Raw genomic sequence first — 16,269 nt, 5'->3', positions numbered from 1 at the left:
TGGAGGGTCTCAAAGTATGCACTTACAAGGACATCTGGACTGGAAAAATTGCTTATAGCTTTCTTTAAAAAGGAAAACTAGGGCGCCTGGGTGGCTCAGTTGGTTAAGCGACTGCCTTCGGCTCAGGTCATCATCCTGGAGTCCCAGGATCGAGTCCCGCATCGGGCTCCCTGCTCGGCAGGGAGTCTGCTTCTCCCTCTGACCCTCCCCCTTCTCATGCTCTCTCTCATTCTCTCTCAAATGAATAAATAAAAATCTTTTAAAAATAAAAAAATAAAAAGGAAAACTAATGTTTTTTAAGGTTCAAACTATATATCAGATGTTCATCTGAAAGCAAGATAAGGCTAGACTAACTGAAGGACTATAGAATAAAATATACCACTTATTACAATAAGACATATTTCAATAAAGTTTTATTGACCATTTGGTCTTGAATCCCATCTCTGCTACTTAGTAGCTCTGTAATCTTGAGAAAGTTACTTAACTTCTGTGTGCAGGCTTCCTCTTCTGTAAAAAGACAATTGTGAGGTTTAAATGAGGTAAATTATGAAAGGAATTAGAACAGTACCTGGCATTTTATTAGCTCACAGAACATTAGCTATCATCATCATCATCATTATTATTATTACTATTGTCAGGGGGAACATTCTGCACTCATGTTTCCACACAGGCAAAAGATGTTCCACTCCTCGAGCCTCACATCAGGCGGGGAGCCTGCTTCTCCCTCTCCCTCTGCCTCTGCCTGCCACTCCCCCTGCTTGTGCTCTATCTCTGTCAAATAAATAAATAAAATCTTAAAAAAAAAAAAAAAAGATGTCCCACTCCATTTCCCAGGTCCTAAAAAGAACATTTCCAGTTTCTCTGTGTCCTTCACTCATTCCTCTCCAGGACAGACAGAGGACTGACTGCTGAGCTTGGGAGAAGAAACAGAGCATGATGGCCTCAGTTCTTTCCAGTTTCCCTCCCAGTCAGGAACAGCCTGCCTAGAGCACACATAAATTCTGCTTTTAGCTTGGAGGATTAGGATTTGTCCCTGTAAGGGCAAGATCCTGGTTTTGCTTGTTTTGTTGTTTTTGGGGGGAGGTTCAATCTGGGAGGAAGTATACCAGCTCTTTTAGTTGTAGAATTTAAGCCACAATTGCCAATTAATTTTATTAGTAATAAAGCCAACATTTTGATCTCCATTTATCTATCACCTGTCTTATTTCTAAACTTGTTCCAAACTCACAGGGAGAAGAAAGGGGAATTGGTCATCGGCTATCCAAAACTTCAATTACTAATAGTATCTGACTATGCAATTCTTAGGGAGATTAAATAGAATAACAGATATAAAGCTCTTAAAAGTATCTGATACACAGTAAAGTTCAATAAATATTCGCTTTAATATCATTACTATGTACCAGATATTGTGCTAGATGGTGTGCTAGTTACCAGTTGCAAGAGGAACTTAATCCCTCAACAGGGTCGGGATGGTTAACCCTATAAATGGGACACTGCAAAAAAAAAAAAAAGTAGCCATCCCATAATTCTCTCATTAAATCAAACATTTTTACTAAGCAAATACCATGTCTCAAGAACTGTGGTAGGTACTGGGAATTCAAAATTACATATACAAATCTGTCCTTAAAAAGCTTACAGATTAGAGGATCTATACAACAAAGGAAGAAAGAATTATAAAGTGGTATCTCTTATGTCAAAGGTATACACATTGTTGATAAACTTTAGGAACTCAGAATATAAGGGCTTTAAAACAAATTAAAAAAAAAAAAGCTTATCAGAGCTTGAATCGAATTTGATGAAGTCACCTAGAATACCTTCCATTTTGCCAAATCCAATGGGCAATTTTTAGTCCTCATCTTATCTGACCACTCCAGCCCCTTGAAAGCCAAAAACCAAAACAAAACAACTCTTTTTCTTTGGACTCTGAGATCCTATGAGACTCCACACTCTTTTCCTTATACATCCCTCATCACTCCTTCTTCTCAGTCAACTTTTCCATGCCTCCACCTCTACTTGGCCCTTAAAAGTTGGAGGTCCTCAAGGCTTGGTTATTAAGGCCCCTTTTTCCTCACTGACAGTCTGTCCCTAGCCTGGCTCATCATTTCGGTGATTATGTGCCATTGGCCCCACATTTATATCTCTAACCGACTTCTCTCCTCTGAACTCCAATCTGCACATGGATACCTTGAAGGCATCTCAAAGTCCATATGATCAAATATCAGCTCTCAGGCTGCCTCCACCAAACCTGGTGTCCCTTAGTTCTCCCAGTGCCTGGAACATTTATCCATCCCATTACATTACCTAAGCCAGAAACCCAAAAGTCATCCTTTACACCTTCTTTTTCCTTATACCCTAAATTTGAAGCATACCAGGTCCTAATGATTTTCACCTCCTAAAACTTTCCTAAATCCACCTTCTCTCTATTCTGCCATAACTCTGTTCCAAAGTATCAGCATCTCTTACCTAATATACTGCATGATCCTCCCTTCTGTCTTTCCACATATATTCTTACCTCTTCTACAATCAGTATTTACTACAGAGTGAAATCGTTAAAATACAAATCAAATTATATCTCTGCCATGCTAAAAATCCTTCAACACAATCCACTGCTTTTAGGATAAAATCCTTTAAAAGGTTCTATATGATGTGGTTCCCTGCCTTCCTGTTCAGCCTCATCAGGTATCACTCTTCCTCATCACTCTGACCTTCCTTTAGTCCCTAAAACCCACCATGTGCTCTTCCACTTCATGGCCTTCGAACTTGCCAACCTCCTCTGCTAGAATGTTCTCCCCATTCAGCCCACACTCCCTGCACTTGGTTCACTTCCACTCATCCTCTGGATTATAGCCTTAAAAGTCTAGTTCTCAAATAGAGAGTCCCTAAGAGTGCAGGTAAGGTCTTCACTACATGCTCTTATAGCATTACCACCACTTGTGTTTCTATATATTCATCTGTTAGGTTACTTTACCAGTGCTTGTCTCTTCCACACACTCGTGCTGGAAAATATCCATCTGTTCACCAATGTACCTTTAGCACTTACAGAGAGGGCCCAATGGCTGACAAACAGCAGGTACTCAATAATTAGCTGCTGAATGAATGCAGCATTCTAGCAATAGCATTTCACACAACCAAGAATTATGAAGCAATGTGATCACTAAGAGCAAGTAATATAGAAAACTCACCTCATTTGGTTTGTGGCTAGTATTAAGTGGGATAAAGAACATGAATCACCTGGCATAGTAACCTAGATAGGAGGTACTTGGTAAATATGAATTCTCTTCCCTTTCCTTTCTCTAATCGCCTGTAGATATAGAGATAGCCCTTTGACTGTAGTATCACTTGACTCACAGTTTCTTAAATTTACTCAAAGTGTAAAAGGTATCTGAAACATTTAATAAAATTGTATTGTACTTAATCAAAATTCACCATTGTTTGACTCTCCAAAGAATTACAGAGAATAAGAACAAAAAGCCCAGATTTCCTCTTAAGAAAATTAATAATCTGGATTTACAAAAGATGAATCGGGGTGGTTACAAAACAAGTTTTCACTTTAAAAAGCATTCACCTTAAGCCACTCTAAATAAATGTACAATGATACTTAAAACAAGATTCTATTTACACAGAGCTTTGTACACTATATGTCAAGGCACAGCGGCACTAAACAAAACTCACAGCACTAGAAAAATCCTCTTACCTTATGTTCAAATGGAGCACCATAGTAGCCATCATTCAGCCCAAAAATTATTTCATTTTGGTTGCGGGCATGAATCTAAGAGAAGAAAAACACGCTATCAGTTCTTCTCATTCCAATTAAGTTTTGTTATGATTAAGGCATGACAGTTACAACAGGATCTATTTCAATGCTGAGAAACAGGCTGACTAATCTAACAAGCCAGCAGAAAACATATCATTTATCCTAAGACCAGGTAATCAATTCAGTGCTTCCTGCTTTAGTCAAAGGGTTCAAAAAATCATCACACAAGATAACAGGCACGATCATTCACTTTTATTTTCCACAAACACTTCTTGAGATTGCTATGGAAAGGCTATTTCTGAAATACAAGGGATCCAGAGACATACTATACATTCTCTGATCTCAAAGAAAACACAATCCAATTAGTCCTTAAGAGTGCTTTATTTGAAAACTATAAACTATAGTTTATATAGTTTAAACTATAAAAAAAAAAAAACACAAAAGATCTATTTTCAAGAAGACAGTTTAGGGGCGCCTGGGTGGCTCAGTCATTAAGCGTCTGCCTTTGGCCTGTGTCTCTCTCTGTCAAATAAATAAATAAAATCTTTAAAAAAAAAGTTTAAAGATAGTAATATCTAATTTGCATCATCACTCTGGACTCTAGTTTCCTCAAGTAAAAATGAATGAATCAGATTATGCTCTGTTTTATCATACTTCCGTGCCTACCCCCATCTCCTCTGGCTAAATCCAACATAGCATCCAAATTTCACTCAAGATTATCAATTAATTTAACCTAACTGACATCTGGATTCAACAACAGAATACACATCACTTGTACAGGAAACATTCACCAAAAAAGAGATTTTATATTCTAGGCCATAAAATAAGCCTCAAAAAAGCTTAAAAGAGGGGCGCCTGGGTGGCTCAGTCGTTAAGCATCTGCCTTCGGCTCAGGTCATGATCCAGGGTCCTGGGATCAAGCCCCGCATCGGGCTCCCTGCTCTGCGGGGGGCCTGCTTTTCCCTCTCCCACTCCCCCTGCTGTGTTCCCTCTCTTGCTGTGTCTCTGTTAAAAAAAAAAAAAAAAAAGCTGAAAAGATTGAAATCATACAAACTATTTTCTCTAAACTCAACAGAATTCAAGTAGAAAACAACAAAAGAAGGATATCTGGAAAATCCACAAATGTTTGAAAATTAAACACTATATCTCTAAATAACCAATGGATCAAGAAGAAATAAAAGGGAAATTAGAAAATATTCTAAATTGAATGAAAATGAAAATATAACATCAAAGTTTGTGAGTCATGGCACGTCTGGGTGCTCAGTCATTAAGCGTCTGCATTCAGCTCAGGTCATGATCTCAGGGTCCTGGGATCAAGCCCCGCATCAGGCTCCCTGCTCAGCGGGAAGCCTGCTTCTCCCTCTCCCACTCCCCCTGCTTGTGTTCCCTCTCTCGCGGTGTCTCTCTCTGTCAAATAAATAAATAAAATATTAAAAAAAAAAAAAGTTTGTGAGTCACAGTTAAAGCAAGGCTTAGGGGAAAATTTACTAGATGCTTACTCTAGAAAAGAGAAGTCTCAAAACAGTAATGCAAAAATCCTACCTTAAGAAACTAGTAAAGAAGAGCAAAGTAAACCCAAAGCAAGCAAAAGAAAGAAAATTAAAGGATAAAATCAGAAATCAATGAAACTGAAAACAATAGCAATAATCAATGAAACCAAACACTAGTTATTTGAAAACCTAAGAAAACAGATAAGTCTCTAAGCAGAGTGATCAAAAGAGAGGAGACAGAAATTACAGATAGCAAGAATGAAAGAGGAAAGGATCATTATATAGCCTATATACATTACAAGGATATAGTAATATTGTGAAAATCTTTATACTAATAAACTTGAAATCTTAGGTGAAACTGATAAAATCTTTGGAAGACAAACTATCAAAGCATAAGAAGACATAGATAAGCTAAATAGCCCCACATCTAATAAAGTAACAGAAGTCATACTTTTAAACTTTCCCACAGGGAAATCTTAACACCCAGATGAGTTCTGGCAAAGAATTCTTCTTTGACAGAAGAATTCTGTCAAATATTTGCTGAATAAGTAATACCAATTTTACACAAATTCCTCCAGAAAACAGAAGAGTAAAGGCATCCCAATCCATTTTACAAGACCAGCATTACTCTCATACTAAACCAGACAAGGACAATGCAAGAAAAGTACAGACCAATATCCCCCATGGACATAGATAAAAAAAGCCTTAATAAAATATTAGCAAATGTAATCCATTATGAAAGGAAATTTCCTTTCCTTTCATAAAGTGTCTACAAAATTTACAGCTAATATTATACTTAATAATGAAAGCCTGAATACTTTTACACAACATCAGTAACGAAACAAGGATGCCCACTCTACTCACTTCTATTCAACATTGTACTGAGGTCTTACCAATGAAATGATAAGAAAAGAGAAAAACACATATTCATTAGAAAGGAAGAAATAAGACCATGTGTTTACAGGCATGATTGCCTACATAGCAATCTACAAAAGGAATCTACCCAAAAAAAGCTATTAGATCTAATAAATGAGTTTAGCAAGGCCACAGAATACATGCTCAATATAGAAATGTTTCTATATACTAGCAACAACAACTGGAAATAGGAATATTTTTTAAATGAATAGCATTTAAACTAGCATAAAAAACATGGAATCCACAAGTACAAATCTAACAAAATATGTGCAAGACCTGTATACTTAAAACTACAAAACGATGAGTGAAATCAAAGATTTTCACAAATGGAGAGATATACCATGTCCATAGACTGAAATATCCAATACTATTAAGATGTCAATTCTCCCCAAATTTTCTCAGATTTTTGTAGAATCGACAAATTAATTCTAAAGTGTATACATAAAGGCAAAAGATCTAAAATAGCCAGGACAATTCTGAAAAAAGATCAAAGTTGGAGGATTCATATTACCTCAATTCCTGATGTATAAAACTACAGTATTCAAGATAATGTGGTATGGGCATAAAGACAGACATGTAGAACAATGAAATAGAAGAGAGTCCAGAAACAGACCCACAAAAATTATTTTAAACAATTGATTTTCAACAAAGATAACAAGGTAATTCAATGGGGAAATAATAGCTCTTACAACAGAGTACAGGAACAAATGTTCATCCATCTGCAAAACAATGAAATTTACACCTTAAATAAAAGTTAATCCAAAATGATCATAGATAATAAACATAAAACCTAATACCACAAAACTTCTAGAGGAGAAACCCCATAGGAGAAAATCTCTGTGATCTTGGATTAGGCAAATATGTCTTAGATAAGACACAAAAAGTATGAAACATAAAAGCAAAAACCGATACAGTAGACTTTAACACTTATAAATTTCTGTTATTTAAATGACACTTAAAGAAAAGAAAGGACAAGGGGCGCCTGGGTGGCTCAGTGGGTTAAGCGTCTGCCTTTGGCTCAGGTCATGATCCCAGGGTCCTCGGATTGAGTCCCGCGGTAGGCTCCCTACTCAGCGGGGAGCCTGCTTCTCCCTCTCCCTTTGCCTGCCACTCTGCCTGTTTGTGCTCTCTCTCTCTCTCTGTGTCAAATAAATAAATAAAACATTTTAAAAAAGGGGGGGGGACAAGCCAGACTGGCAGAAAATATTCAGAAGATACTATCTTATAAAGAACTGACTCATATCCAAAATACAGACAGAAATTTTACAAGTCAATAATGAGAATTCAAACAGCCAAATAAAAATTGGTCAAAAGATCTGAATAAACATTTCACCCAAAAAGGGGCAAGAGAGAGAATGATGACAAATAAACATTTTTTATTGTTTAACATGACTTCATCACTAGATAAATTAAAATAAAATCATAAGATTCTATATACCCATAATGAAGCAGCAGAAAGAGAAATTAAGAAAACAATCCCAGGGGCACTTGGGTGGCTCAGTTGATTAAGCATCTGCCTTTGGCTCAGGTCATGATCCTGGGGTCCTGGGATCGAGCCCAGCATCGGCAGTCTGCTTGTCCCTCTTCCTCTGCCACTCCCCCCGCCCGCTTGTTCTCTTCCTCTCTCTCTATCAAATAAATAAATAAAATCTTTTTTAAAAAAATAAATAGAAAAAAAACAATCCCATTCACAATTACACCCAAAATAATAAGATACCTAGGAATAAATCTAATCAAGGAGGTGAAAGACCTGTACTCTGAAAACTATAAAACACTGATGAAAGAAATTGAAGACAACACAAAGAAATGGAAAGACATTCCAAATTCAATGCTCATGGATAGGAAGAACAAGTATTGTTAAAATTGTCTATACTACTCAAAGCAATCTACATATTTAATGCAATCCCTGTCAAAATACCAATAGCATTTTCCATAGAAATAGAACAAACAATCCTAAAATTTGTATGGAACCACAAAAGACCCTGAATCTCTAAAGCAATCTTGAAAAAGAAAAGCAAATATGGAGGCATCACAATGCCAGACTTCAAGTTATATTACAAAGCTGCAATAATCAAAACAGTATGGTATTGGCACAAAAACACATAGATCAATGGAACAGAATAGAGTATCTAGAAATAAACCCACAATTATATGGTCATTCAATCTTCGACAAAGCAGGAAAGAATATCCAATGGGAAAAAGACAGTCTCTTCAACAAATGGTGTTGGGAAAACTAGACAGCCGCGGGCAAAAGAATGAAACTGGACCACTTTCTTACACAATACACAAAAATAAATTCAAAGTGGATTAAAGACCTAAATGTGAGGCCTGAAACCATAAAAATCCTAGAAAAGAGCATAGGCAGTAATTTCTCTGACTTTGGTGACACCAACTTTTTTTTAGCTAGGTCCCCTGAGGCAAGGGAAGCAAAAGCAAAAATAAACTATTGGGACTATATCAAAATAAAAAACTTCTGCACAGCCAAGGAAACAATCAACAAAAGTAAAAGGCAACCTACTGAATAGGAGAAGATATGTGCAAATGACACATCAAATAAAGGGTTAGTATCCGAAATATATAAAGAATTTATAAAACTCAACACCCAAAAAGCAAATAATCCAATTAAAAAAATGGGCAGAAGACATGAACAGACTTTTCTCCAAAGAAGACAACAGATGGCCAACAGACACATGAAAAGATGCTCATCATCACTTACCATCAGGGAAACGCAAATCAAAACTAAAATGAGATATCACAACTGTCAGAATGGATAAAATCAAGAACACAAGAAACAACAGGTGTTGGCAAGGATGTGGAGAGAAAGGAACCCTTGTGCATTCCGCCAACCCTGTTGGCGGAATGCAAACTGGTGCAGCCACTGTGGAAAACAGTATGGAGTTACCTCAAAAAGTTAAAAACAGAACTACCCTACGATCCAGCAATTGCATTTTTTTTTTTAAAGATTTTATTTATTTATTTGACAGAGAGAGACACAACGAGAGAGAGAACACAAGCAGGGGGAGTGGGAGAGGGAGAAGCAGGCTTCCCGCAGAGCAGGGAGCCCGATGCAGGGCTCGATCCTAGGGCCCCGGAATCATGACCTGAGCCGAAGGCAGACGCCCAACGACGAGCCACCCAGGCGCCCCTGCATTATTAAGTATTTATCCAAATAATACAAAAACACTAATTCAAAGGGATACATGCACCCCTATGTTTAGAGTAGCTTTATTTACAATAGTCAAGATATGGAAGCAGCCGAAGTGTCCATCGACTGATGAATGGATAAAGAAGATGTGGTGTGTACACACACACACACACACACACACACACACACACACAGGGAATATTACTCAACCATAAAAAAGAATGAAATCTTGCAATTTGCAATGATATGGAGGGAGCTTGAGAGTATAATGCTAAGTGAAATAAATCAACCAGAAAAAGATAAATACCATATGATTTCACTCACATGTAGAATTTAAGAAATGCAACAAACAAGCAAAGGGGGGAAAAAGAGAGACAAACCAAGAAACAGACTCTTAGCTAGAGAGAAAAAATTGGTGGTTACCAAAGGGGAGGTAGGTGGGGGACAGATGAAATAGGTGATAGGGATTAAGGAGGGCACTTGTGATGAACACCGGATAATTAAAATTAAAACTTAAAAAAAAAAAATCACAAGATACCATTTCAAATCATCATAATGGCTAAAACCCACTAGAATGGAAAACAACTTGGCAGCTTCTTATAAATTTCAACACATACACTTACCACTAGACCCAGAAATTCCATTCCTATGTATTTACTCAAGAGAAATGACAACATACGTCAACATAAAGACCTATATTTAAATATTCACAGCAGCATTATTCACTGTGGTGGTTACTAGACTATACATTTGTCAAACCCACTGAACTGCATACCTTAAAAGGGTGAATTTCATTGTATATATATTATACCCCAACAAACCTGACCTGTAAAAAAAGTTTCATTCAAAAGTCAGCCCTCCTTGACTCTATCCCAACTTGTCTAAATACCTCTTCCATATACTCCTCCAAATTATATTACAAAGCTATAACAATCAAAACAGTATGGTACCATGCAGGTCTATGCAGGTATTCACCAATCATCAGTTTACCAAGTCTAAGGATCTTGTCTTATCAGTCTCTGGAACCTTAACAGTAAGAGTAATACCTGGTAGAAAGCAGATGATCAGTCAATGAACCTAAGTAATTCTGGCTATTCTCCTGATACATCTTAGTCTTGCTTTCCTCTGAAAATTTGTAATTTTATTTTATCTGATTTTCTAGTAGTATGTTACTTGTTATATCTATTTTGTAGGAGAGTTTTGACTTTCTACAATGATAAGTTTCTAACTGGCTTAAAAAACATGTTTTCTCTTGTTCTTGTTCTCCGTTATACCCACATAACCAGCTTTGTAAGAAGACACCCAAAAGCTGACTCTCTGAAATTAGAGCAGGTTCGACATAAACACAGTTGGGTATTTTAAGAAGATCACTACCTAAGGAATATGTGAGTTGAAAAGCATGAAGTCCATCTTCTTTGGCCAAAAACTCCCCTACCAAACTATAGGTATACAACTCTAATGTTAAGAAGCATCATCCTCCATGAAATGTAAGTACTTCCAGAAGATAAGTGCTCAATACCATAGTCTATACACAGAGAGCCAACTACAGTATGTGGGAAGACAGAAAAAGTATGCACCTCAGTGCAGGGCTCTGGCTGGCCAGCCAAAAGGCAACAAGTATCTCGTACTGAAAGAGAGGAGAAAGGCCCTAAGCCAAAAGTAATTATTTTATAAATTTTCACTGAGATCAGTCATAAAACAGAAGGAAAAATATAAAAAACAAAAAAAGCTTAAGAATCTAGTTAGAATTCAGTTATGGAAAATATCTATTACATGCATTGTTCTGATCTACTATAGGAAGACACAAAATAAAGTATATGGTAAGCAAAATGAGGGCAGAGGGGTTTTTTTAATCTGAAAAAAAATATGTAGAACTAAATTGTTTCTTTAAAAGAAATAAAGCAGGGGCGCCTGGGTGGCTCAGTTGGTTAAGCATCCGACTTTTGATTTCAGCTCAGGTCATTTTCTCAGGGTCATAAGATCGAGCCCTATGTCAGGCTCTGCACTGGGTATGGAGCCTGCTTAAGATTCTCTCTCTCTCTCTTTCTCTCTCTCCCTCTCCCCCTCTGCCCCTTCGACCCCCAACCCCCGTTCACGTGCACGCTCTCTGTCTCTAAAAAAAATAATATAAATAAATAAATAAACAAATAAATAAAAGAAATATACCAGAAAGTCTATATTGAATAAATATTAAGAAACATCAAGGATATTCATAGACATGACTAACATTTTGGAGTTACCTTTAACAGTATCCCACAGGTATCACAAAAAGACACAGCATTTATTCCAAGGTAGGTTACCAAGGACTACATGTATGTATCAGTGTGGTACAGCACAAAGAATGAATCTGTAAGTCAGCCAGGCCTGGATTTAAATCTTAGCTCTACCTAGCAGTGTGATCTTGAGTAATTAAACTCTCTGTGGTTCAATTTTCCCATCTGGAAAATAAGGGCACTAATACCAACCTTCACAAGGCTGCTATAAATATTAAGTATAATAACCTATGTCTGGGGATGGTAAATAGGTTTCATATCATCAGCAATTCTGATATATTGCTAGTTGCATCCCAGAACACTGTGTCCAGAGGGATTATGGAGCTACTTCTCAGCTCAGCTAGAAGAGTGCTATGATCCAATAGCTACCTCACTCACAGGGACTTGGTAGTAGTATGCAAGCCAGGCACTTGTCAGCCCTGTGCTCAATAAACAGTAGTAGCTCTCCAAAAAAAATAATAATAAAAATAAAAAATAAATAAATAAACAGTAGTTCTCCTTCTTCCCAAAATAATGCAACTCTACTGGTCATAAGAGAAGTATTTAATAGTATGTTCCATATTTGCAACTTAATTTTTAGATCCAATAAAACAGAAGATCGCTTCTCGGTCTTTTGGCTAAGATCAAGTGCAATAAAACAGAAGAAGTAGAATGCTATGGGAAAGCATATTCTTTCCTACAAAAAAAAAAAAATTCCTCTTAAATTAACAGCTTAGGGTGCTTCTTCATAAGTTTCTTCAGTTAAAAATTATTTTTAAACTTGGCAATGACTCAAAATTTCTATAATTAAGTAAACAATCATAAAGGTTCTCTATAATAGGAAATGTAGAATCTAAAGAATATACAGAAAGGTTAGGTAGGTTTAGAGAAGACAAATACTCAAAACTACAGTCTAAAAGTTACCTGCTGACCCAAGTATTTCAGCCCATCCAAACAGACTTTCCATTCAATCAAAAGCTGGTAGATGTCCTCCTTTCCACCCCATATCTTCACCACAAAACAAGACACAGATGTATCAAGACGGTCTGGCATTATTCCAAAATCAAGACTCCGCCATGTTGGATTCTGTTGATGGAAAGGAAAGCATGAAGACTCTAATTTGTTTACAGTTATTTCAATTAGATTATAAATCATTTTGTTTTTGAAAACCAAAAGACCTCAAAAATATATTAAATTGCAGACTTAAATAAACCAGGAAGACATCTAATTAACACAATGGGGCTGATAATGGTATAAGCATACCTCAAAGATAATTGCAATTTGGTCCCAGACCACCACAATAAAGCAAGTACCGAACTAAAGCAAGTCAAATGAATCTTTTGGTTTCTCAGGGCATATATGTTTACACTACACCACAGTCTATTAAGTGTACAACAGTATCATGTCTAAAAAAAAAACAATGTACATACCTTAATTAAAAAGTACTTTATTGCTTAGAAATGTAACCATCATCTGAGCTTTCAGTGAGTCACAATCTTTGTGCTGGTGGAGGGTCTTGCCTCAGTGTTGATGGCTGCTGACTCATCAGGGTGGTGGTTGCTGAAGGCTGGGGCAGATGTGGCAATTTCTTAAAATAAGATAACAACGGCGTTTCCTGCACTGATTGACTCTTCCTTTCACGAATGATTTCTCTGTAGCATGTGATGCTGTTTGATAGCATTTTACCCATAGTAAAACCTCTTTCAAAATTACAATCAATCCTCTCAAACCTACCACTGCTTTATCAACCAAGTTTATGTAATTTCTAAATCCTTTGTCGTCATTTCAACCATCTTCACAAAATCTTCAACAGGAGTAGATTCCTTCTCAAGAAACCACTTTCATTGCTCTTCCATGAGAACTGCTCATCTGTTCACATTTTTTCATGAGATTGCAGCAATTCAGTCACATCTTCAGACTCCACCTCTCATTCAAGTTTTCTTGCTATTTTCACCACATCTGCAGTTACTCCCTCCACTCAAGTCTTGAACCCTCACAGTCATTTATTAGGGCTGGAATCACCTTCTTCCAAACTCCTGTTAATACTGATATTTTGACCTCTTCCCATGAATCACGAGTGTTCTTAATGGCATCTAGAATGGTGAATCCTTCCTGGAAGGTTTTCAATTGACTTTGCCCAGATTCAGCAGAGGAATCACTACCTACAGCAGCTATGGCCTTACAAAATGTATTTCTTAAATAGTAAGACTAAAAAGTTGAAATGACTCCTTGATCCATATGGGCTACAGAATGGATGTTGTGTCAGCAAGCACAAAAACAATGTTAATTTCACTGTACATCTCTATCAGAACTCTTGGGTGACCAGGTGCATTGTCAATGAGGAGTAACATCTTGAAAGGGCTCTTTTTCTGAGCAGATCTCAACAGTGGGCTTAAAATATTCATGAAATCATGTTGTAAACAGATGTGCTGCCATTCAGGCTTTCTTGCTCCATTTATAGAGCACAGGCAGAGTGGATTTAGCACAACTTTTAAGGGGCCTAAGATTTTCAAAATGGTAAATGACATTGGCTTCAACTGAATCGCCAGCAGCATAGCCCCTAACAAGAGAGTCAGCCTGTCCTTTTGAAGCTTTGAAGCCAGGCATTGACTTCTCTAGCTGTGAAAGTCCTAGAAGGCACGCACACACCCTATTCTTTTTAAGCTTTATAAAAACCCTGTGAAGCGATAGTTGTTCTTGTTTTTATAAGTGAGTATTTTAAGATACAGAGGGGATTATGTGGTTTAACAGTATAGTTTAATTTCAGCACTTGCCTCTCTACCATACTCGCTCTCAGCTCTCTGTTTGATAGACTGAAGCCTGAAGGTACATTACTTCACAAGCCAGTGGTTCTCTTTGGTTGATTGTCTTCTGTTGTTCCATCCACATTTCTAGTGATCACTGTGGTGTCTACAGAGATTAGTGACCAAAGTTTCTGCTCAGATATTTAAATGAAATTCTACCCTTATTTAGCAGGGCTACTAAAACAGTTGTAGTGAGATAGATACTGGGGGTCATATAAGAATGGAATTCTGTTGATCTTAGGTTAAAATTCTTGGGTAGCTGGAATTTATTTTTTTATGATTCAATATAAAACTGATTACATAAATGTGCTGCTTACTATGTTATCACCATGCTATTTATTGATGGTCTTTCAGTATCCTCAGACATCCATATCCCTTGATCAGACATTCATTCACTCATGCAGCAAAAATTTATTGAGTGCATACCATGGACTTTTCAAGCTTTGAAGATGTTGTAAACAAATCAGACAATGTATCTGTCTATCAAAGCTTTTATTTTAGTGGAAGGAAATCACACAGTAAAAATATCAAAATATAAGTGAAAAGATATATCAGGCATAAAGTACTATGAAATTGGAAGTCAGGTCTTAGCTCCAGAAGCTTCAGAAACCAAACCCACAAAACATGTATCAGTATAGCCCCTAAAACAAAAGCACTACCCTACTCCCCTTCCTGCTTTGCTCAGAAAAATAAATGCCACAGAGCCAAGAACAGTTACCCTTATATGAGGACTCTTTGATTTACTGATTCATATAACATGAAAATTGTTAATTTAATAAGATTGATTATATTTACACTTACAATGAAAGCCCTAACATTTAATATAGGGGAAATAAATGAAAGTAATCAATGTATTGTAGTTCAATTCTATTGATGTCATTAAAGCTCCTTAATATTATGACTTTTCAGAATGTTTCAACTATCTGAATGATTCTTTTTTAAAAAAGATTTTTAAGAAAGATTTTATTTATTTATTTATTTATTTATTTATTTATTTGAGAGGGAGAGAGCTAGAGAGGGTGAGAGCATGAGCAGGGGGAGGGGTAGAAGGAGAGGGAGAAGCAGATTCCCCGCTGAGCAGGGAGCCCGATGTGGGACTCGATCCCAGGACCCTGGATCATGACCTGAGCCGAAGGCAGATGCTTAACCAACTGAGCCATCCTGAATGATTCTCTTAATGAACAATAAAATTCTTTCAGAGCATAAAGTTGACCTTGTCATTCTTTTTTTTTTTTTTAAAGATTTATTTATTTTTATATTTGAGAGAGCAAGAATGAGAGAGAGAGAGAGAGAGAGAGTACATGAGAGGGGGGAGGGTCAGAGGGAGAAGCAGGCTCCTCGCTGAGCAGGGAGCCCGATGCGGGACTCGATCCCAGGACTCCGGGATCATGACCTGAGCCGAAGGCAGTCACTTAACCAACTGAGCCACCCAGGTGCCCCTGACCTTGTCATTCTTAACCTTAAAACCTTTCAGTGGCTGCTCCACATCTTGTACAGAGTAAAGTACTCCTTGGCAAGACATGAAGGATCCTTCAGGTTTTTTGTTTTTTTTTTTTTTAAGATTAAAAAAAAAATTTTTTTAGGGCGCCTGGGTGGCTCAGTTGGTTAAGCGACTGCCTTCGGCTTGGGTCATGATCCTGGAGTCCCGGGATCGAGTCCCCATCGGGCTCCCTGCTTGGCGGGGAGTCTGCTTCTCCCTCTGACCCTACCCCCTCTTATGCTCTCTCCCTCTCTCAAATAAATAAATAAAATATAATCTTTAAAATTAAATAAAGCTTAAAAAGAATAATAATTATAGTAATAGCTGTCATTTAACACTTATCAGTGTAAGTACTATATAAAGGCAGATATATATGAAATGGACACAGAAGAATGCCTATCCTAGCATTACACAGCAGAAGTATCTATG

At 37.1% G+C, this 16,269-nt stretch overlaps 1 protein-coding gene across 1 annotated transcript in view; it reads right to left on the bottom strand.

Annotated features, from left to right (window-relative positions):
• Positions 1-16,269, bottom strand: part of UVRAG (UV radiation resistance associated) — a 313,381-nt gene that overhangs the window by 246,107 nt on the left and 51,005 nt on the right. The window contains exons 4-5 of the mRNA XM_021704700.2: positions 12,481-12,642; positions 3,695-3,769 (exon numbers count right to left, since the gene is read on the bottom strand). Of these exons, the coding sequence (XP_021560375.1) occupies positions 3,695-3,769; positions 12,481-12,642 (237 nt within the window). The remainder of the gene's footprint in view (positions 1-3,694; positions 3,770-12,480; positions 12,643-16,269) is intronic.

Source organism: Neomonachus schauinslandi, chromosome 11, assembly GCF_002201575.2.
Source record: "Neomonachus schauinslandi chromosome 11, ASM220157v2, whole genome shotgun sequence".
Classification (NCBI taxonomy): Eukaryota; Metazoa; Chordata; class Mammalia; order Carnivora; family Phocidae; genus Neomonachus; species Neomonachus schauinslandi.
This window is presented reverse-complemented; position numbering and strand designations above follow the sequence as displayed.